The sequence below is a fragment of the Microtus ochrogaster genome, unplaced genomic scaffold (genome assembly GCF_000317375.1).
Source record: "Microtus ochrogaster isolate Prairie Vole_2 unplaced genomic scaffold, MicOch1.0 UNK13, whole genome shotgun sequence".
NCBI lineage: Eukaryota > Metazoa > Chordata > Mammalia > Rodentia > Cricetidae > Microtus > Microtus ochrogaster.
The window spans coordinates 7,139,056-7,163,646 of NW_004949111.1; the positions used below are offsets into that span (position 1 = coordinate 7,139,056).

General features: G+C 35.0%; 1 protein-coding gene across 1 annotated transcript in view; it reads left to right on the forward strand.

Moving 5' to 3' along the window:
- Brwd3 (bromodomain and WD repeat domain containing 3) overlaps positions 1-24,591 on the forward strand; it is a 107,915-nt gene that overhangs the window by 65,696 nt on the left and 17,628 nt on the right. Inside the window, 15 exon segments of the mRNA XM_005366724.3 lie at positions 539-764; positions 2,411-2,578; positions 5,446-5,629; positions 7,093-7,186; positions 9,709-9,858; positions 10,801-10,877; positions 11,537-11,705; positions 12,840-12,953; positions 17,487-17,594; positions 20,581-20,705; positions 21,647-21,729; positions 22,518-22,629; positions 22,998-23,059; positions 23,167-23,322; positions 23,897-24,017. Of these exon segments, the coding sequence (XP_005366781.1) occupies positions 539-764; positions 2,411-2,578; positions 5,446-5,629; positions 7,093-7,186; positions 9,709-9,858; positions 10,801-10,877; positions 11,537-11,705; positions 12,840-12,953; positions 17,487-17,594; positions 20,581-20,705; positions 21,647-21,729; positions 22,518-22,629; positions 22,998-23,059; positions 23,167-23,322; positions 23,897-24,017 (1,949 nt within the window).

Consider the following 24,591-nt stretch of genomic DNA (forward strand, 5'->3'; position numbering starts at 1 on the left):
ACTCTCTCCTCTGTCTTGGGAGACTGTGCTAGGATTATAGGCATGCTGTACCACAACAACTGGTTCTTTGTATTTTATTACCTATGAGTCTAGGGAGAGTGTGGAATCTTATAGTGGGAAGAAACATCATCATTGAGGTTAGCTCAATAGCTTTCCATGTTGATTTGTTGACGTTTATTATGCTCATCATGAATGTCATGCCTCATTTATTCTTAAATAAAAATAAGAACTCAAGTTATAGGTTTGTGTGTTTGCTATAAGTCAAATCAAAATACACAGCTTCTGATAGATTGTTGCCTTATTTCTTATTCTAATTAGGGAAATATGAGGTTCCCAAAATAATGCAAATCAGAATTTAGAGATAAGAAAACTACTATTTAGGTCATTTGTTTCTTCCTAGAGGAACATATGGTAACACAGAACTATGAGAGAATATAAAAGCTATATGATTCAAAATATATGCTATAGGGATGAAAATAAGGGCCTGGACCATACATTCTGTGGTATGTTAAACACTAACAAAACGTCTGTCACAAAGATTCCAGATCAGATGTTCTTCCACACTGATTATCGACCACTTATCCGAGATGCGAATAACTATGTATTGGATGAGCAAACTCAGCAAGCTCCTCACCTTATGCCTCCACCGTTCTTGGTGGATGTCGATGGAAATCCTCATCCTACAAAATTTCAACGACTGGTACCAGGACGGGAAAATTGTAAAGATGAGCAGCTTATTCCTCAGCTGGGTTATGTGGCTAATGGTATGCTACCTCCTAAAGCAAATTTAAAATGTTGCAGATGGATAGTTCGTACTAAATTCTGAAATGGGCCATAACATGCATTATATACTATTTGTATTCATTTTTACTTTTAGATTTCAGCTTACCAGAGTAGTTTTTTTTTTTTTTTTTTATTGTTTAGCTCTGTTGTGCAAAGTAATTGGTTTAGGACAAACAGTAACGTGCCCAAGAGGTAATTTGTTGACCTACCACAGTGGAAACCATTGCCATATGTATGACCTTGTTCTGCTTAGTGACTTCTGGTAATGATTAAACATACCAACTTTACTATATTAAGCTTAATTGGTAAAATTATAGAGTATGGATACTTCATTTTGAAAACTGCTAGTTAATGAAACCCCCAAACTGAGACTGGGTTTCTTTAGATAGATGTGTCAGCTGTGTGTCCTGTCTTTTCTGCTTGCTCATCCGTGGAATGCCTTTGTATTGGTTTGCTTTTGCACAGTTTGCATTGAATTATAGAGGAGGAAGTTTTGGATTCGCAAATAGATTTCCTTGCCTCCTCAATGTTGTTTTTAAAAAATGGGATCTCACTATGTTTCCTGGGCTAGCTCAGAATTCTCATTTCTTCACGCTTTAGCCTTCTTACTGTTGGTATTACAAGCATGTGCCACCATATCTGGCTTCTGAATTTCCTTTCTTTACTAGGAAATTGGTGATTGACCTTCATAGAATAAAATGAAGTAAACATTTGTAGAGCAATGTAGTATTGGTTACTCTGATTTAATAATTATGAACCAAGGAGAAAAATGTGAATAATAAATAGAATATCAAATTGAAACTATCTAAATAAAAACTTCATTTAGCATACTTAATTTATTATAAGAATTAATTCCTTTGTTACTTTATCAAATCACATTTGATTTAATTACAGGGCAAGATGAAGAAGCAGGACATGATACTTTTAAGAAAGATAAAAGTTAAAAGTGTTCATTCAGAAGTAAAGTTTGAATTTGAATTTATCATAAAAATAATTTTTTACTTATTAAAACATTGGTGTTACAAAAATATTTATTTTAAAGCTCATGCTTTTGACTTCTTTTAGAACAAAATTTTCATAAAAGGAAAGTGCAGAACATTCTAGGTAACTGTGAATAAACTTGTTTATAAATGACTCAGGCCAGGCATGGTGGCTCATACCTGTGATCCCAGCACTCTGAAGGCTGAGGCAGAAGGATTGCCATGAGCTCAAGGCCATGCGGGACTATATAGTGAGTTCCATGCCATGGTGGTTTACAGAATAAGACCCAATGTAAAAAAAAAAATCTCGCTCAAATCTCTAATTCTCGATTTTAGCTTTAGAATATAGCATATAGAAAACTTGTTTTTCAAGTGGATTATTTAATATTATAATTATTCCTTAAAATGCCTTGTTAATGTCTAATTTGGGGCTATTGGTTAAATCAAATGCAAATGTTGAATCATTAAGTATAATTTTTAAAATTTCCATAAAATATTATTTCATGTATACTTTATTTTCATCTTAAATTATTTCTCATTACTTCTTTCACAGCTTATAAGTTAAGCTAACTTTTCTCTTTTTTACCATATTAAGGCATACTAAAAATGTAATAAATTTATCTGACTGTATCTTTGGTCTCATTAAGGTGATGGTGAGGTGGTAGAACAGGTAATTGGGCAGCAAACCAATGACCAAGAAGAAAGCATTCTTGATGGGATAATCAGGGAGTTACAGAGAGAACAAGACCTCCGACTAAACAACGAAGGAAATGTTCCACATTTTCCAACTAATAGATCATATTCTGTTAATGGTGGTAAGTAATTGTATATTTGTGGAAAGTATAAAAACTTTTACCATGTATAATGTGAAAACATTTCGTGTTTATAAATGTAAAAATTTTTATTAATTTCTAACTTCTAATAGCAAGTATTCCAAAGTAGCGTGGTCTAATTATTATCATTCATGGCTAACGTTCACTTTCTAACAAATACAGTAGTGGATTTAAATACAGTATTCCTTCTGACTCAGTTTATTTTGCAATCTTTACTTTCGTTTCTAGAAATGAAGTCTTGGAATAAGTCTGGCCCTTTTATCAGGGGCCTGACCTATGAAGGTTTTAAACTTAAACCACCTTAAGTTTGGAAAGTGTCATCCCAATAATTGGTCCCAGTTGTTGAAAGGGGAGCAGCATATCACCCTTTGCTCCTGAATGAACAAAATAGTTCAGTAGAAAAAGGTCTGGCCTTTTCTTGGAGAATACAAATATGACCCCTGACCAGGCTTACATAATAGCTTCATCTTAATACCAGTAGAAGTTATTATATAATTAATTATTCTTTCCCCATTTACTTTGCATGTAAGTGTGTGTATATGTGAGTATGTGTATGACCATGGGCTAGAACTCAGGTTACCTGACTTGAGAACAAGCACCTTTATCTGCTGAACTATCTTGTTACCTCTAACATGAGTATTATTATTATTATCATCATCATCACCATCTAAAATACACCTTCCTTCACTTACCATAAAATGTACCTCTGTATCTGATATATCTAATTTGTCAAGAAATGTGAGTTTTTTGAGACAGCGTTTCTCTGTGTAGCCGTGGCTGTCCTAGAACTAACTCACTCTGTAGACCACGCTGGCCTCAAACTCACAGAGATCCACCTACCTCTGCCTACTTATTGCTGTGATTAAAGGCATGAGCCACCTCTACCTGGCAAGATTTTTTTCTTAATGCTAGGGATTGAACTCAACATCTTTTTTTTTTATTTATTATGTGTACAACATTCCTTCCATGTGTGCCCGCAAGCCAGAAAGGGGCACCAGGTCTCATTATAGATGGCTGTGAGCCACCATGTGGTTGCTGGGAATTGAACTCAGGACCTCTGGAAGAGCAGTCAGTGCTCTTAACCACTGAGCCATCTCTCCAGCCCCATGAACTCAACATCTTAAGGAGCAAAGTCTCCACCACTCAACTACATTTTGAGCCCATTATTTTTGTTTGTGATTAAGTCTTGCTGTGCTGCCCATGGTGGCCTTGAAGTTGTGGCCATCATGCCTTGCCCACCAAAGGACTAGGTTCCAAGGACCTATACCACTATGCCCGATTGTTTTGTTTTCTACTTACACAATTATGTACTTTTTGGTAAAATCACGTATAGGGTTGCACAGAAGTAAACATATGTAAATTTGAAGCAACACACAGAGTATTTTGCTTATTTCTTGAGTTATTTCACAAAATTATAATAAAGCAGTTCTTCATATGGGTCCCTTGGGGCATCTAACTCAGTTAAGTTTTCCTGAGCCTTGGACAAGGTTAGAAGTACAGTGGCAATCCTGTATTGCAGAGTTCTTCGGTCCCCAATTTAGATCTTCATTAGTGCAATCAATATTTAGCTCTGCTTCCAACACTAAGTTGTTATAGATTGAAATTCCATCAGCCAAGGGAACCCCACTCACTTCTATTTGCAATGCTCATTTTGTTTGGATTGTTTTTGAGTGTTGATTTCAATTGCAGTTTTCTATTTGTGTTTTATTTGCAAATATAATAATAAGAAGCTTACTAGCGTTTTCTTACATTGCTTATTAATTTTGAAAGTGAAATTTGAAATTAAAAATGTTTTGCTAGCTGGATGTTATGGCTCATGCTTTAAATTCTGTCATAGGGGCAGCTAATGCCTTAGAATCACAGTGGGTTCAAGGTCGCCCTGAGATGCATAGTGTGTTTTTGAACAGCCTGGGTAACAGAGTGAGACACTGGTTGTTGTGGTTTTTGGTTTTGGGTTCTATCTCTACCTCCTCTCTCTCTCCCTCTCTCTCTTTCTCTGTGTGTGTTTTCAGTTGCTCTCCTTATTTTTTGTGACTGTCTCTTACTGAACCTACTGCTCACCAAGACTTCTCTCTGCTTCTCGGCTGCTGGCATTATAGGCACAACACACGACACTGGAGCTGGGTACTAGGAATTCAGACTCAAGTCCTCACACCTGTCTGACAAGCACTTTCCTGACTCAGTATCTCCCCAGTGTCTGCTTGTACTTTTGAATTTTTTGTTTTGAAAGTTTTGTAAGTTTTACATTATTTTTAGCAAGTGTTATACTCTGTAGCCTAGGCTAGCCTACAACTCGTAATCTACCTCAGTCTCCCAAGACTTAGAATTACATGTGTACATCTCTACACTTAGTTTACTGACAGTTGTCCTAATTAAGTAAGCAAAGATAAAATTTAGATTTTACAAGGATTTAAATTGAATTATTGTTAGTCTATATATATATAAATCTTTCAGATCATATTTGGACAGGGTTGTGTATTCTGTATCTAGTAGATGTCTGATAAGTGGTACCTTAAAAATGAAAAGAATTATACAAAATTTCAGCATTTATTGGGTACTTGATGTTATTTATAATAATATAAAAACATGAAGATGGCACAGAAAAAATGTAGAACAGGGGTAATAATTACTTTCATATTTCCAGAAATCGCTTTCTGTTTTTCCTTCTCGCCTCTGTTATTTTTGGTGCTAGGGATCAAATCTAGGGCTTTGCTCATCCTAGGTAAGCAATCTTTACAGTATCAGCCCCAAACAGCCAGTCTTTGAAACTTAGATCTTATTTAGCGCTCTAATCTCCATCACTGGTATATTTGTTCAGAATATTGTGGTTTTCCTTGCTTTTGCTTTAGCTCTGAGTAGTCCAAATATGGACATACCCTCTTCTCCAAATATTGGGCTTCGGCGTAGTGGTCAAATTGAAGGTGTTCGGCAAATGCATAACAATGCTCCTAGGAGCCAGATGGCCACTGAACGAGATCTCATGGCCTGGAGCAGAAGAGTGGTGGTAAATGAACTAAATAATGGAGTTAGTAGGTGAGTTGACATGGTAACCTTCCTAAGAAAATTCAAAACTGTATATTTACAAGAGAATTATGTTAAATTAGCCTAGTAACTGAGATATTCTAATCAAGCTGCATCATATGTTAGTTTTTCCATATCAACTGATTGTAATTAGCTTATGTTGTGACAAATATCCTCCTAAATGTGCTCATCTTTTGATTAATGCCCTGGGAAATACTGAGAAGGTGATGCATTCTTGCGCCAGTGTGTGGGCTTATCATCTAAGGGTAAGAATACAGATACTAAGACAGAATTCATATTAGAGCACATGTGAACCTGAGTGGCATATTGACTATGGATTAACAGTGATCCAAGAAAAAGGTCACCAGCTAAGTATTGGAGCAGTATGAGTGTGCAGTGTAAATGTGCTTTAAAATGTCATTCAAATAGTCTTCACTGGTGAAAGGATTTTGTTGGCATAATTTCAAATCTACAATCACGATTCTTACTTGTAAAACTACCTTTTTTATAATAACAACTGTATAATCACAAGTAGAGATGGGTTATATATGTATATATTATGTATTATATGTGTGTGTGTGTGTGTGTGTGTGTGTGTATGAACTATTCCAGAGAGCATATATTTTAACCATACCATCTAACCAAGTATTATTAACAGATAATCCCAAAGTAGCAAAATATATTAAATCCTATTTTCCCCCTCTGCTTTCTGATATAAGTAGGAATCAAGAAAAAAGCTAATTTTATGAGTTGCAACTGCTAGAATAGAGAAAATTCAAAGAATTCCTTACTTAAAAATAAACGAGGAAGCAGGGAATTAGATATTTGTGTGCTAATAGTCATTGAGGTGTTATTCAAGTGAAAAAATTAAATATCAATCAGTAAATAGATTATCAAATATGATTTAGCATACAATGGTATTTTTTTCTTTTTTTTGGTTTTTTGAGGTTTCTCTGTAGCTTTGGTGCCTGTCCTGGAACTAGCTCTTGTAGACCAGGCTGGCCTTGAACTCCCAGAGATCCTCCTGCCTCTGCCTCCTGAGTGCTGGGATTAAAGGCGTGCGCCACCACGTATTTTATTAGTCCATAAAGAAACCATTCTGATAACTGCTGAAACATGAATAAAATTTGAAGCTGTTTTGCCAGGTAAAAGAAGACATAACACAAAAGGACAAATAGTGTGTAGCTCTACCTAACATAATATTTAGAGCAGGAAAATTCATAGACATAGTACCAGATAGCAGAGGCTTTCAGGGCCTAGAGGAATGGGGAAATGGGAAGTAACTGCTTAATAGTTCCAGGTTTTATCTTGGAAGTGATTGAAAAGTAATGGGGATGAGTGGTGGTGCTGATTGCAGAACATTGCCACTAAAGAATATCGCTAAAACGATTACAGAGCTATATTTTCTATTTTGAAATTGTTTAATTTTCAGAGTTGGTGTTTAAACTCTTGGATTCTTTTTCTTATTTTATTAGGGTTCAAGAGGAATGTCGCACTGCGAAAGGTGACCTAGAAATTAGTCTTTATACAGTCGAAAAGAAGAAAAAGCCATCTTCTACTAGCCAAAGAGTAAGTTTGCTTCTTCAGTGCTTTCAAATCCTATGTTTGCAAATAAAAATTATTTGAAAGGCAATAGTTATCTATCAAGAGAGTATTTAAATTGGCATCTGCTTATAGGGATCTTAATTTTTTTTAACCTCAAATCCATATCCATACATGCATGTGAATGGTTATTAACAGAAAAATTTAAATAAAAGGTTGTCTTTTAATGTATATGTATAAAGTATTATTTTCATATTTTTAAATGCAATTGTGATTTTTTTATTGGTTATCAATCCAAATGTGAAACAAATGCATTAGGATAGAGGTTGTCACGCTTATGTATGAAATCCTTGGTTTTACTTAATTATATTTTATTGAAGTAAGGCAAATATTCAATTATGGCTTGCCTTTAGTTGTTTTTATGTTATATATAAAGAGAGTTGAGTAGTTGGAATAAAAATGATCTGACCTAGAAAGCCAGACATTCTTCTGACCCTCTACAAATAGTTTGCCGACCCTTGTATAACCTATCTAACCACTTAAGCAAAACCTAACTATACGTTGGGATGTACTAGGTTCATTTCCCAGTAGACCCTGCTATGCAATGGATGAGATACCTGTACTGCATTTGGCCTAACTAATAAGCTTATGAATTCTTCTCATTCACCAGTCAAAAGGAATCAGGATGTAAATTATTTCTTCCCGAATTATAACCCCTCTGTAGAATATAGTTAATTGGATAATTTTCAGTGCTTAAAGAAAAGCTAAGTAGTGTATCCTGAATTTTAATTATTTTTTCTCTGTCAATGAACAAAATTAGGAATAATTATCATAAATACCTTAAAATATTTATACATGATTCTGATATCTGCTTTAAATTTTTATATTGTGGGTATTTTAAGCTTATTCCATCTCTAGTATGAATCTAATTAATGGTTTATTTTGTTTTGCTTATTTGCCAATAATTAGTTTGTTTGGAAATGCTAGGGTTTAGAGTAGGTATATAAGCGTTTAGGTATTTAGGCTGGAATTTAGACATTTTCATATACATTTGAAGACCACAGAAGCCAGACATGGTAGTGTGTATATGTAATCCCAAAATTTGGGGGGCTGAGGTAGAAAGGAAATGTGAGTTTGAGGTCACTCTGGACAACATAGTAATATTTACATATAAGAAAAAGAAACTGACCCTTCAAGACTAGTTTATAAGAGTTTTAAAGTTACTCCCAATGACATTAAGGCTGTAGCTTTGCTTGTGATAGTATCAACCATGATTTCTACTTATAGATATTAGATATTGTACAAAGGTTGATACTACACTAAATTTTCCCTGTTAAAATGAAGTATCTTTTCTTAATAGGCTCTTGCTGTAACCCTGGCTAGCTTGGAAGCCCTGGCTAAGCTGGGGCATCAGTTGAATTCCGTGTTACTACTATAATTGTGTCTTTTACATTGTTCACAAGTAGCAGGACTGAATTCCAGTGAGAGAAGAAGTTAAGCATGGCATAGTTTCTGGCTTGTTATCTAATTGCACACTTTTATGCTCAAAAATTTGAATTTTTTAGTTTTGGCTTTGGTTTCTGAGATAGGATCTTTCTCTCTAGCCCCTGTTGGCCTGGAACTTACTATGTAGACTGTGCTAATCTTGCACACAGTGCTCTTTCTGCCTGCTGTCCCTTCAGTGCTGGAAATACTTCCAACCCTTGCCTCTTTTCACAGGTTTGGGGATTATAAGTATGTGCCACAATATCTGATTTGGATGTTGCTTTTTATATGTGTATTACTTCGAGTCTTAAATCTTCTATTCTTATGTAATCTAAAGCTTATTTTTATGTCTATCGATTCTCTCCTGGCATTTTTCTACAAGGAATATTTGTTAAATGATTCTTAAAATTATTTTTCTGGGGCCAGGGATATGGTTCAATAGTTAAGAGCACTGGCTGCTCTTACAGAGTGTTCAGATTTGATTCCTTATAACTCACAATCATCTGTAACTCCTGTTTGAGGGGAATCGATGCACTCTGGCCTCCACTGGTGCAAGGCAGGCATGTGATCTACAAATAAATATGTGTGGAGGCCAAACAGCCGTACACATAAAATGAGAAATAAATTCAAATCGGTTTGCTTTGTTTGTTTTGAGCCAGGGTCTCACTCTCTAGCCCAGGCTGTCCTTGAACGTACTGTAGTCCTTCTGCTTCAGTTTCCCGAGTTCTTGGAATACAAGTGTGAACAAGCGTGTAAAGCTGTGACTGATTCTAAAGATCGTTACTAAACCTTAAGAATCTTAAGACTGCTAATCTGGAATGAAAGAAATATAAATGATTAAATCTAATTGGTCATGCTAATGCTTTTACAGACTTTCTTATATTTCTTTTTAAAAGTTATTTAAGGATTACATTAACTATAATATAAATGTTTATTCCTGCTATGATAATTGTGAATAATGTGTCATGTAAACTCTGAATGGGCAAATTCTTGCAACCGAGGTATTCAGTGTTCAGTTTTATACTATTTCTTCTTTTAAAGTAGGTTTCCCTTCTCTTTTACAGAATGATCATCAGCCTAGCTGTGGGCGGTCTTTACGGAGGACACAGCGCAAGCGTCAGCATACTTACCTAACACGGTCCAACATAGAGCATAATTCACAGGCATCATCTCAAAATGCAGGTGTACAAGAAGATTCAGACAGCTCCTCGGAGGTTAGATCTGCTGTTATTTATTCCAAGTTACTTCTTTTGTTGTTTTTGTACCATTTATTCAGGCTTCCTTTTGCAAATCACTTGAATAAGAAATGCAGAGGTTTACTTATTAATAAGTGCTTACACAGATTTGGGTGTTCCATTGAACACTTCGGATTGTCTTTCCTGATTTCTACCTAAGGTACTATCTCGGCAAGGGTATATATATATATATAGCATGTGCCACCCAAAGTTTGTCTTTGTGACAGTGAGATAAGATAGTGACAGAAAATCTTCCTAGGCATGAAACATAAATAATAGAAATAAGGCGAACAGTCCCAGGACTGATTCATTCTGTAATTAGCTTATATATCCCTTTTATTTTATTTTATTTTTATTTCTGACTCTTATCTATTCCAGAAGTCATTGAGTGTTGATTTTCCACAGACCTATCTTCATCATGACAGTGAAGAGAGTGTATAGCTGCTCTTTTCCTCTTGTTCCTTTGTTCCCCAATCCTCTTGTTGGTTTAACAATTCTTTTTTTTAGATCCATAATGAGAGTTTTATTGACATTAGCATTATAGAGTACTTTCTTTCTTCTACTATTCACAGTTTTTAAAGTAATATTTCCCTTTTCCTCCATGAATATCTTGACCTTAAAATAATACTCACAATATATTTAAAGCTATTTTTAGCATTTAAGAAGACTATAAGTATTTTGAGATTTAAACATTTTTCTAAAGAAACAAAAATGTTTTATATCAATAAAGAGTATAATACCAGATACCATAAAATACCCACTAGGTTTGTTTGTAAATTTGAGATCTATGTAGAAAAATAATTATGTACATTTTAGCTAGGATGTTTGATGAAGTAATAAAGTGCTGTACATCAAATAGGGTTTTTTCTACATTATACTAGCTGATACTAAATATATTTAATTGCCTTCTCTTTATTATAGGAAGATGAAACTGTTGGCACAAGTGATGCTTCTGTAGAAGACCCTGTTGTTGAGTGGCAAAGTGAAAGCTCTTCCAGGTAGTTCCAATTGACCTCAAATTATTCAAAATTTAATTTCATATGAAATTATGATTTTGTAGGAATTTGATAAAACCAAAGATAAAATAGTGTCATGTAATACAAAAAAATTCTGGGTTTGAAGCCCATGTACCATATATTTATTCATGACTCCCAATACTTTCTATGGATATAACTATAGAGGTGTTGTTTCTTTTACCTGTGAAATAAGCTTCATTTTAAATTTATGATTGTACTTCTATGCAATTTTATATAATTATTTCAGGTTTTGGTCTTTTGATATAGAGTATTATTATGTAACTCTGGCTGTCCTAGAACTCACTAGACCAAGCTGGCTTTACACTCTCACAGATCTGCCTGCCTCTGCCTCTGTTATTAAAGGTGTGCACCTTATTTAAAACTTTATTTTAGTTTTAAAACTATATCTCCGTTTCAGTCATAAGATTCATGTTTATTTTTAGGCAGTTTTGTGTTTCCAGCAAGGATTTTTAAATCCTGTCATAGCAAATTCAGTAATTTTTATTCTGGAAGCATTTCATTAAAATTAAATAGTGATAAAAATTTTGTATTTATCATGCTAATTTTTCAGTTCTTGTCTTGTAAGTGCTGTTTCATAAGAAAATGATGACTTTTCCATCATAATTTTGATTTCTTGCCAGTGATTCATCAAGTGAATATTCTGACTGGACAGCGGATGCTGGGATAAATTTGCAGCCTCCCAAGAGACAAACGAGACAGGCAGCGCAGAAGATCTTCAGCAGCTCTGAAGATGAAAAGGTGAAGCCCTTAGAAGATAGGAAGAAGAAGACTAAGCAGACGAGAAAGAAGGTTTGTAATATGGAAATTGCTTTGTTTTGCCTTGTTTTTTTTTTGCCTCCAATATTTGAATATTTTATAGTGACATTTGCTTTTCCTCTAAAAATGTCAATTAAAAATTTTAATTGACTTGAAAGAATTGTTCCTAATTTCTTGTTATTCAAAGGTACAGTTAATTGCCATCATTATGTTATTAAACCAGAACATTGACAGTTGCTTGTAAAAATGTAGCAAAGTTTTACAAGAATAAGCCATCTTAATAAAATAAAATTATTCTTGTCATTACCCAATTATAAATTTGTATTCCTATAAACATTTTACTCATAGGATAAAAGAGTTTGAATTTATATTTTATTTTACCTCATTATCCTTTCCACCAATATAATTTAATTTAAGGGATATAATACTTTAATCTACATACTTGTCTGAATTTCATAGTTTGATTACCTGTTAATTTTTGTGATAATATTATACTGTTTTTATACTTTCTATTTTAAAAGGATTGCTGTTCTCTAAAAATCTAGTATCTGAATGGAAAATGGCTGATTGCATTAAATGAGCTCTGCACATTCTTCTTATACGAAATGTCAAAGATATTAATGCACTAATGCAGTAATCCTGTTGTATTAGTACATACAAATACTAGGGGATGAACCTACTGCTTCGCACACTACCACTGAGCTATATACCAGCTCTTTTATCTACTTTTCCATTTTCAGACAGAATCTCAAGTTCCCCAGACTGGCCTTGAACTTTCAATTCTTCTGTCCCAACTTCCTGAATATCTGGGATTACAGACCTGCAGCATCTGGTCCATCTTTTATTCTTAATAGTCACTATTGTATTATTATTTGAGTTGATATAGTCTAGAAACATGAAGAGAAAAAGTGTGTTATTATTAGATGATAATATGTCAAGCTATTATCTGTGATCCAAAATTGAACTGCTTGATTTTTTTTGATATAAAATAAATGTATAGTTTCTATTGGATATGTTTAAAACTTAAATATTTTCAGTGTGCATGAAACCTGCTATTTTACATAATTTTTTCTGTCTTTTTCATACTACTATTCATGAGTCTGCACTTATAAACTATGAACCATTGTTACAAATACTGTAATTGTTATTTGATTTGTTTTGTTTTAGAAAGGGGGACTTGTTTCTATGGCAGGCGAACCCAATGAAGAATGGTTTGCCCCTCAGTGGATCTTGGATACTATACCACGGCGTTCTCCATTCGTTCCACAGATGGGAGATGAGGTACTTGTTGTCCAATAAAAACCCTTTTGATTCAAGAATACTATTGGGTTTGAGAGATGGCTCAGCTGTTAAGAGCACCAACTGTTCTCCCGGAGGACCTAAGTTCGATTCCCAGCACCACATGACAGCTCACAACTGTCTGTGACACCAGTTACACAGGATCTAATGCCCTCTTCTGGCCTTTGTGGGCACTAGGCATACACAAGGTGCACAGACATTCATTCAGGCACATAAAGGAAAATAAATCAGCAATAACAGAATATTTCCTTTCTTATGAAAAAGAAACAATTAACATTGCTTGTTGGGGGTGGCACACGCCTTAAATCCCAGCACTTGGGAGGCAGAGGCAGGTGGATCGCTGTGAGTTCAAGGAAACCCTGTTCTACAGAGCAAGTTCCAGGACACCGAGGACAACATAGAAGTCCTGTCTCAAAAAAAACAAACCAAATAAACAAAAGAACAATTAACACTATTCAATCTTCGTATCTTATATTGGTTTAATTTTCTAACTTTATTTCTTATTGAGCATGTGTGTATAATTGAGGGCAGCACATATACTACAGAGCTCAAGTGGAGCTCAGAGGACAGCTCTGTGGGATCATTTCTTTCTACCTGTGACATGGGGTCCAGGAACTAAACTCAGGTCACAAAACTTGCACAGCAAATGCCTTTAATGACTGAACCTTCATATTGTAATTCTGTACTAATTATATATGTGCTGTCATTGTTTCTTTATTCAGTTGTGTATATAATTAATTTTGCTCCCTTTGTAGAGGTCTGGAATAATGTAGTCAACATAGTAGATACTAGGTTATTTATGATTTTTAAAGTTATAAAAGCAGTTGATTTTTAATTGGAAGTTTGAGAATTGAGTGGTACTTTGAGTCCTCAATCAATCAATAACTAATATCGTTTTAAAAATTCAGTATGTTAGAAAATATGCTTAAACAGGTATGTCTCACCCAGAATACTTAGGAATGTGGCCCAACCCATTTGTTTATATTACGTTCCAAAGTCAAGAAGTTCGACACCTGTGCTAAAGGATAATTACTGAGTCTCTGGATAAATGTAGATACCCATTTATAATTAGGCATAAAAAAAATCTAATAAAATATTACCCAGTAGAAACTTTGAGTGTGTTAGTGAAATTATGGTTACCTTGGAATATCATTCCTTTAGGTAGATTGTTTTGTCTGGTCTGTTGACCGACCAAATATTGAAACCTTTTGTGTGTGTTGGGGATTGAACCCCGGGTTGGTACAAGCTAGGCAGTTGTACCATTGTGTTGCACTCTCAGCCTCTGCACACCATTTTGAATTTAGAATTAAGAGAAATGTACAGTCGTCATTTCAATAACAGATATAAAAAGGACAAGTGAATAGGTTTAAAATGAGACCAAATACAAACGTGGTCTAATTTTTTCTTAAAGAGATCTTGTAGCAGATTTAGCTGTCGAATAACATGAGTAATTTATCTTTTGTTTATTTTGTTTAGGAATTATTAAAATGTTTCTTTTTGGTGTATGTTGGACTTTTGGCTAGTGTTTGTTTGCAGTAATTACTATGCTAGTAAGCTTCTGATGATATATTAAACAACTTCAAAGGCCTCATAATTTTTGACAGACCTGAAATTATAATTTATTCTACTTAATGCCTATTTTGAGACATTTGAGATCTGTGGTAAACTTGAATTAATTTTAGAGGACTTTACAAAACAAATAAGCCTCTGTATCCTTTTAAAGTCTGATGAGACCCTTCTCTACACTTCATGACAACTTCTGTCAGTTCATGTCTTGCTGGAATCATTTAAACTGATTTTATTTTATTAGACTGATTGTATCATATGCTTCAAGATTATGTATTAGGCTATGGCAGTTGTTTGGGGGAATGGAGAAAGTTTTGTAGTGAATCCAACAGTTGAATAGCAATTTGAGAATGTTTTTATTAAGAGCTCATAAAGGAACAAATGTACTGTTCATGTAATTAGTTTCTTAATTACAGCATTACTTACTACTTTGTCTAGCTATTAAGCCCTTTGTTGTTTTGCTTAGAATAACCCTACTAATAAATGATTGCTCCTCAGAATACTCCTTCTTAAAGGTCTAACTCAAATGCCGAATTCTGTTTTGCCCATAACTAATTCTATGTGAATTTTTATACCTACACTGTGTGTGTGTGTGTGTGTGTGTGTGTGTTATGCTACTTTCCCTTAAAGGAAAATACTACATTTTAATACCTTATGATTGCATCTAGTACCTTGTGCTTAGACATTTTGTCAATATTAACGATTTCCTTAGTTTGGATTTTAACTGTTATGATTTTTATTTACTAATATTTCAATATTTTTATTTTCTATGTAGGTTTTTCATTTCCTTGTTTTGTTTGTTTGTTTTTTTCTTTGAGGTAGGGTTTCTCTGTGTAGCCCTGGCTGTCCTGGAACTCACTGTGTAGACCAGATTGTCCTCAAACTCACAGAGATCCATCTACCTCCCTCCTGAATGCTGGGATTAAAGGTGTGCGCCACCACTGCCCAGGTCTCTGTGTAGATTTTTTATTCATAGAGTATGCTTATGTATTTTTTTGGCTTTATATAATAGGAATTGTTCTCTTAAACCATTTTGAAAGGTGAAAGTACTTTAATGTGGCACTGGCAGATCTGTGTTCTCTTCCAAATCTCTAATACTGAATCCTCCCCACTTCACCTAGCTTGGGTCATTCTCAGAATCCATGGTGTTTATCACATGTGGCAACATTACTTCAGTTTCTGTCCTACCTTCATATGGCAATCTTCCTTCCAATTCTCTCTGTATTCGCTTTCCATCTTCTCATCTGGACAGTTGTTTAGGGTGTACATACATCTGCTATGAGCTCAAGGGCTCTTAAATTGATTATATCTACAAAGGCAGTATTTTCCGAGTAAGGTCAGAGTCGTGTGTGTGTGTGTGTGTGTGTGTGTGTGTGTGTGTGTGTGTGTGTATGTGTGTGTGTTCGGGTACACTGTTAGTGCAAAACCAACCCCTGCATTTGAGAAGAGAGCAATGAAAGTTCAGGAGCATTTCACTGAAGACAAGGAGAAGGGAATTGGCCTTGCTTAAGTGCTGCCACTGTGGCAGGAAGACCAAGGGGCCCAGAGGGGACCTAGGGCTTTTTTATTCTCAAATAGTAGGGTCAGCAATGTACCTAAATTAACCACAATGCTGTGTCCACAGCCTGATGCCTCCTTTATGTGCTCACCTGATAGTATTTGTGATTGGGAAACACATTTTTGTCTTCTCCATAAACTTCAATCAATATGTGTATTTATAAAACTGAACTTATAGTAGTAGTTCTGTCTTACAGGAATGCTGGGACGATTGGTTAGTATATTGTATGTGAAGAATAGTCTCTTACACAAGAACAAATAGGAAGTGTAGCTGTTACTACAATTTGGCCAGTGCTACATAGTATGAAGTATTTGAGTCATGTCACAATGTCCTATTTACAGATGAGATGACAGAATTAGAAAGGTAAGCAAGTTGGCCAAATTTGCATATAATTAGGTGTTAGAATCATAGCATACTGGTACAGAACTTTCAAATCCACAGCCTCTCATGCTTTTATGAGAACTCGTCTACAGGCCTCAGCTAAAGATAAGAAATTAAATTCCTTGGGGTAAAGGAGGAGAGTAATCTTCCTCATACCTCACTGTGTATTTTTAAACTCTGCTAATATGGTATTTTATGATACCTTTGTCTGCTTGTGTTTATTTCTGTCAGCATTCTGAAACCACTGAGGAAAAGAAATTTTCCTCAATAAGTATAGAAAATAGTAGTAAATATTATCTTTCAAAAATTTGAAGTGTCTTACCAAACACTTGAATTCATTTTCTTCTGTGCTCAGCTCGTGCCAACATGAACTCTTGCGACAGAACAGTTTTTAATTTGTCTTAAAAATGACTTCATTTGCATACTGTATGCTGTCACTTTCCCAGGCAGCTTCACACTGAAGAAAAAAAACCACCCTGAATGTACACAAAACTAGTTGCTTTTCAAAGAATTGTTTAAGCTTATAAGTAGCATTCTAAAAATGTGTATTTAAATTGTTGTTGAGAGTGGTAGCTTTCCTTATGACACTTTCATGAAGGCTTTGCTTTGCTTGATCCCTCCGCTCTTGTCACCTGCATCTTTCTGCCCTACTTCTCCCCTTGTGGCCTGCCACTTTTAGTCCTTTCTACTTTAATGTCACAGGTGTTCTACTGCCCTCCCCTCCCCCTTCCGTGAAACTGACTTTTCCTTCTCCTAGACCTCTCTCTTCTTCAGTTGACTTTCGCAGCTGCTCGGGAGATAACAAGCACATTTATTATTTAAGCAATGTGAAATTTGGCACAGGGTTAGAGAGACATGAGTGTTGAGTGAGTATCTTTTGATCAGGAAAAGGTTTGAAAAATTGTAATTATTTTTTGTAATGGGAAGAGGCTGTTTAAACATTATGTATTGGGAAGTGTAGAGTTAAAATAAATATGACTGTGTAATAAATACATTGTTTTCTCTTTTAGCTTATTTATTTTAGGCAAGGACATGAAGCTTATGTGAGAGCTGTGAGGAAATCAAAAATATATAGTGTTAATTTACAAAAACAGCCATGGAACAAAATGGATCTCAGGGTGAGTTTGCTTGATGGGCATGAATACAATCAAGGGTTTGGGGATGAAGTGGCTTTAAGCTTTTTTTTTCGCAATTTTACAGATATTTTTCTGATGTTGCATTTCCAAAATTAATGATATATGATATTTTATAGAATGGATAATATATATATGTACATTTCTTAAAATTTGGATGCTAGGATATATTGATTCATACTATAATCCCAGTTCTTGGGAAGCTGAAGCAGAAATGCTGGAAAGTGAAGCCAGCATGGACTACAGGTGAATTCCAAACCAGCCTAGGTGATAGTGTGAGACTCAGTATCAAAGAAAACAAACTGGAACAATCTTTTAAAAATGTCTATAGGGCTAGAGAGATGACTCAGTGGTTAAGAGCACTTGCTGAGGACCAGGATTCGGTTCCCAGCACCCACATGGTGGCTTCTGTAACTACAGTTCCAGGGGATCTGGTGTTCTCTTTTGGCCTCCGCAGATAGCAGGCCCTCACTTGGTATATGTACATACAGGCAAGCAAAGCAGTCATATACATAAACTATTAAACAATTTTTAACCTTCACCTTATCTTATTTGCTCTAGTTCCTGTAAGCTTTGGATCCTTGTGTTTTTGCCATTCCTCAACTAAAGAAAAGCAGACATTCCCTGGTTTGAATGTTTTCCCTATCAGCAATTGTGTATATTCCCAAGTAAACTGTGTGCTACAGACATTCTCAAGGTTCTGGTAGTTTGGAGATAGGTTAAATAAAGAAGCATAGATACTTGTGGGATCATCTATTTAGATGTAATACCCACATTTCTTTATAAAATCAAGTAAAGTAGATAGAGTTATTTCTGTTGAAGAATTTTATGTCAGTTAATATGAAATATGTATAGTCAGGCATAAGTATTTATCCCTTTTTGAGTTTTATTTCTGTTTTTTTACTGACTTAGAGAAAAATCAAAAGCAGTTTTACTATAATTTCTTATGGAAATGAAGAGTTGCTGTTTGCTTTATCTTGAAGATAAAGGAGAAAAATTCAGATATTTAAATATTTTCAGATCAAATAATCTTTTAAGGTGTTAAAATATCTTATCCAGTCATCTTCATATAATCATCTCTACTGCCTGCTCATCTACTTAGAATCAAATGAGAACTGGGTACTCTTCTTGAACCAAGGGAATGGATAAATATAATGTCTTATTTCTAATCACAGCACTGTGGTGTAGAAAGTTATTCAGGGGTAGTATGTATCAGATATAAGAGCATGGGCTTTGGAGTAAGACTTGAATTTCAGCCCTAGATCTTCTATATGCTGTTGTATAACTTTAATCAAGTTACTGGATCCAGAAAGAGTAATCAACTGTAAGATTGTGATGCAACACTATCTAAAAAAATCTGTCATCTCAAACACATGTACATATAAATCTGTATGATTATTTATTAACTTTGATAATAGGGTGGGTGTTTGGGGGGTGTTTTTTTTTAACTTGACAGTATCACAGTTCCTTTAGAAGTTTGTTTTATTTTAATAATTTTTATTTTTGAGATTATAAATCAATTACATCATTTTCCCTTCTCTTCTTGTCAAACTCTGCTGTGTAGCCCTTGCTCTCTTTTGAATTCATGACCCATTTTTGTATAGTTTCTGTGACTACACACACACACACACACACACACACACACACAAACTATTTAGTTTGTATGTTACTTATGTGCATATTTTAGGGCAGACCATTTGGAATTAGAGGTAGTTTGTGTATACATAGTTGGTGAGTTCTTCCCTGGAAGAGACTACTGTTTCTCTAACTCTTAATTGCCCATAGTTTTTTTTTTCCCAGGGTTGAGGCCTGTTGAGCTTTCCCCTTTCCAAGTTAGCATGTCTGTTGTCTAAAATGCAAAGTTGTAGAACCTGATATATCTGTAACTGATATATCTGTAACACAATTCTTGCACCAAGGCTCCAGAATTGTTGAGAAAGAGGAGGGCGGAAAGAGTCTAAGAGCCAGAGGAACAGGGGATTTACTGTGAGATTGCATATCCTAAAAATGTCAGAAGTTTGCTTTCCAGAATTTACAACCTATTGGTCATGGGTACACATCAGTCCTTAGAGACTTTGCTAGTTAGGCTTATTTACAGCCTTGTGTCAACCTGTTGAGCATCCTTTTTGGTTTTGTTTTGGTCAAGACAGGGTTTGTCTGTGTAGCCCTGGCTGTCCAAGAACTTGCGCTGTAGACCAGGCTGGCCATAAACTCAGAGATCAGCCTGCCTCTGCCTCCTGAGTTCTGGGATTAAAGGTGTGCACCACTACTACTCATTTGTTTTTGTTATTATTTATATGGGGTTTCGTGTGGTGTGTGTGTGTGTGTGTGTGTGTGTGTGTGTGTGTGTGTGTACGCACGCACACGCGTATGAATGCAGATATTCATCTGCTATGGTACACACGTGGACATTACAGGACCGCTTTTGAAAGTTGGTTTCCACACACACTATTATTTCTGGGGATTAGCAGAAGTTGTCAGACTTGCACAGCAAGCAGTCTTACCCACTAAATCATCTCCCTGACCTTAACCTTAAATATTAAGGTTCAAGAGACTACCTTTACCTTAATGTAGTTGCCATCACTTGATGAATATTCACGTGGTTTTTTTGATTCAACAAGTTATAGTTTTGTATTTGTGTGTATATATGCATATATATACATAAATATACTTGAATATATTTAACATTAATCAAGAAAAGGGCAGCAGTTTGAGAGTGGGAGGGACTTGGAGGGGCTAGGGAGGGAGAAGAAGTGGGGAAGTGGTATAATTAAAATATAATTACAAATGAAAATTAGAAGTAAACATCTTTAAATGAAAAATAAGTTTATTATTGCTACTGTTGCTATTTTAGACATTAAATAACTCTTTAGTATTCAGATAATTCTTAAGTTATTCAGATAATAATGAAATACATTAATAAAAGGTAGTCATGTATAGAAAAATAATGTTTTGGTGTTTCCATGAATAGGAGCAAGAATTTGTTAAGATTGTAGGAATCAAATATGAGGTTGGACCACCTACTCTGTGCTGCTTGAAACTTGCATTTTTGGACCCCATTTCAGGCAAAATGACTGGAGAGTCTTTTTCTATTAAGTAAGTAACTTATTTCTGATTTTTTGTTTGTTATATGAATTTTAATGCCCATTGTTACTAATGTGTTTAATATTCAATTCAGAGCTCAAATACAATGGGAGAGGAAATACTGCAGCACTTCTCCGTGCTTTAGAATTATAAGGGTCTGTTTAGTGTTTGCTCTGTTGCTCTGTATAATGTGTGTCAGGAAGGGGTAAACTAATCCATGCACAAAGCTAGTTACTTAATCTGCTTTTAGAAAATGGACTTGCTTAAATGGTGCTTCTTTCCTGAGAGCTGTGAGGAATCAAAGACTGCGGGGTTTTTTTTTTTTGTTTGTTTGCTTTTGGTTTTTCGAGACAGGGTTTCTCCATAGCTTTTTGGTTCCTGTCCTGGCACTAGCTCTTGTAGACCAGGCTGGCCTCGAACTCACAGAGATCCACCTAGCTCTGCCTCCCGAGTGCTGGGATTAAAGGCGTGCGCCACCACCGCCCAGCAAGACTGCTGTTTATACAGTATGCTTGAAACATGGTGCTTGGTGTTATTTTTAATAATAATAATAATACATATAATAAGCAAATGACTGTGGGATTTAAATTTAAAATTGATGGGACTGCATAAAATATCAATCCATATTTTTGTGGCAGGATCTCACTTTGTAACCCTGGCTAGCCTTGAAAGAGATCGACCAGCCTCTGCTTCCAAAGTGCCAAGGTCAGTGGGGTGTGGCCACCACACTTAGTGATCCATTTTTTAAAATTTTGATGAAGATCTTTATATTAAACTTTTAAAGTCTTTATTGATCTTTATATTATTTAAATGAAAGCATTTCTAGAGACCATGGAGTTTACAAAATTTTGCTTAATGATCTCTATGTCAAATTGTATCCTTGCAAGTGGAGCAAGTGATAACTACGATTATACTACAGTATTAAATAGCACTGTGCTTTGTTTTCTGTGTAGGTATCATGACATGCCAGATGTCATTGATTTCCTTGTGTTACATCAGTTTTATAATGAAGCCAAAGAAAGGAACTGGCAGATTGGTAAGGAGAAATTGTCTCTTCTAATTCCTAACCTTGAAGTACAGCGTTAACCCTGATTTAACCACAGGAAATTAGCTCAAAGTTTGAACTGAACCAAGAAGTAAAATTTATAAGGCATACAAAAAAAAATGAAACATAATGTTAAGTAACTTTATTCACATTGTGTACTATTTACAACCAGTTCACCCTTGTATCTCATTTCATATTATATATGGTCTTACTTGCCTATGTCCAGTTGGAGTTTGAACATATAAAATGGAAAATATCAAATAGAGTAACTCATAATTTTCAAGTTCCTCGTTGTGAATACTTTAATGGATCCTCACACAATCACATTCCTTCTTACCTGGGATGTCAGTTTTTCCAGCAAACATGCTGACCCTCCCTTTTATTCTCAGCTGTGTCTTCCAAATGCTCTGGGTACTAGCGTGCTTAAATTCAAGGACCTGTTATGTAGTAGCCTAATATGTGCCAATGCCTACACTGTTCACCTCACTTTATCTCACTGCACCAGCTCACATAGTCACAAAAAGAAAGGGTGAATATAATACAATAGAATACTGTAAGAGAAGCCATATTGCGAACTTTTATTACATTGTAATATTACATTTTAATTATTGTTTTATTATAGTATACAACTTACAATCTCTTACTATGCCAGATTTATTAAATTTGCCATAGTTGTGTATGATAATGATAAATACAAGCTACTTCTGTATTCAAAACTATGTAAGAATTTGAGTGGGAACAGAGCTCATTCTGATTTAAATGTCTGAAATTCATTATAGGTGATAGATTCCGCAGTATAATAGATGATGCTTGGTGGTTTGGAACTGTGGAAAGCCAGCAGCCTTTCCAGCCAGAATATCCTGATAGCTCTTTCCAGTGTTACAGTGTTCAGTAAGTACAGCTCATTTGTGACTCTGGTAAATCCTAAGTGCTCTATTATATCAACTTTTTTCACCTAAACTTTGTTTTCCAAATAGATCGTTGTATTCTTTCCTATGGATTAATTTTAGATAGATTTTCATTGCACCACCAGCAAAGAAATAAAACTATTAAAGAGTGCACTTCTGCCTTAACTTTATATTGGTGCAGCACGTTTTCTCCATCAGTGGTTTATTACTATCTTTACATGAGCAGAGTTATACTTCATGAATACCACACTGCTTTTTTTCTAAATTTCACCCTCAAATCATGCAAATTATGTTACCACACGAAAAGAAATGCTTGGGAATCTGATTTGCATCTTCTTCTTTTCTTGATAGCTGGGACAATAATGAAAGAGAAAAGATGAGCCCCTGGGATATGGAGCCAATTCCAGAAGGAAGTAAATACACCTTTCAAAATTAATTCTAATTCTTGTAAAAGCAAAAGGATAGCAGTCTGATGTTGGAAAATAATTGTTTTTGATTTCTTTTTAAATTTTGTGTCTAGCTGCTTTTCCAGATGAAGTTGGTGCTGGTGTTCCTGTGTCCCAGGAAGAACTGACTGCTTTGCTGTACAAACCCCAGGAAGGAGAGTGGGGGGCTCATTCCAGAGATGAGGAATGTGAACGAGTCATTCAGGGCATCAACCACCTTCTTTCCCTGGGTATGGTGAATGTACAAAAATACTAGGAAAAGAATGAGGAACTTGCAAAGCCAGCAGAATTTGTTCAGAAAGTTTATCAAAGCATACTTGACATGTTTCAACAGGCAGAATGATTTTAGTTTAATGTTAATATTTTATATGTTTGCTTAAAGTAATTACTAATCAACTTTTCCATTGCTCTGGGGGATAATAGTGAAGGCAAGCATAAGTCTCTGTTTCTTTCTTGAGTCATTATGGCTCTCTAGCTGTTTCCTCAGCCTGACTTTGGAGGGGTTCCTTGGTAAAGACAGTGGGTGAGGAGAAACTTTTTTCAGGAAAGACATAAGAACCTGAAATTTGGCACATTCCTCATTTAATTTTGTTTCATTTTATCTAATTTGCACCAAAATGTCATGCATGATTCAAAGATACTATGTCCAAATAAAAGATGACATTAATTTATATAACTGAAACATTATTGTCTTAAAAATTAGGTATATTGTCCCTCCTTCTTATTTATATGTGAATATTCACTAACAAGAAATGTTAGTCTCTTTAATGGCTGCTTTTTTGTAATTTTTGGTGGTTTTTGTAGATTTTGCCAGCCCTTTTGCTGTTCCAGTGGATCTCAGTGCCTACCCCTTGTATTGTACTGTAGTTGCTTATCCAACCGACCTCAATACCATCAGACAAAGACTTGAAAATCGCTTTTACAGGTTTGTTTTGTTTTATAATTTATTACGGAAGTTGTAGTTTTATGTTTCCTGCACTTTCTTAAGATCCGTTTTTTGATGTCTGATATAGTTATCCAAAAACATGCTCCAAATTTCCTTACATTTTATTACTCTTTCAGATACATATGATATTGGAAAAAAGGCAGAGTGGAAAATATAAGTAGCACAATTGTGTGAAACACAAACTACCATAAATTTTGTTCACTAAAGGTAGATTAAGTAGTAATCTAATGCATCATGATCAAGATGCTACAGAGATAATGCAGTATATTTAAAATTCTCCTTGGGGAATTAAACAATGACTAAATTTAATTGCTAGATGTATAAATAGACCAAGTTATTTGTTGTTTATCTTATGAGAGAAATTATTATAAAAGGGTTTTAGAGGTCAGTTCTTGGTGCTTTGTTCAGCCATGCCAACTTTATACTAATTGCAGTATTCTGAGAGCTAGTTAGTCTGCCGCTGGTACTTGAGAAATGGGTATATTTTATAAAATACCTATTATTTCATTTGATCTTATATGTCAAATATAACTATATGAAAATGTGTTATTTT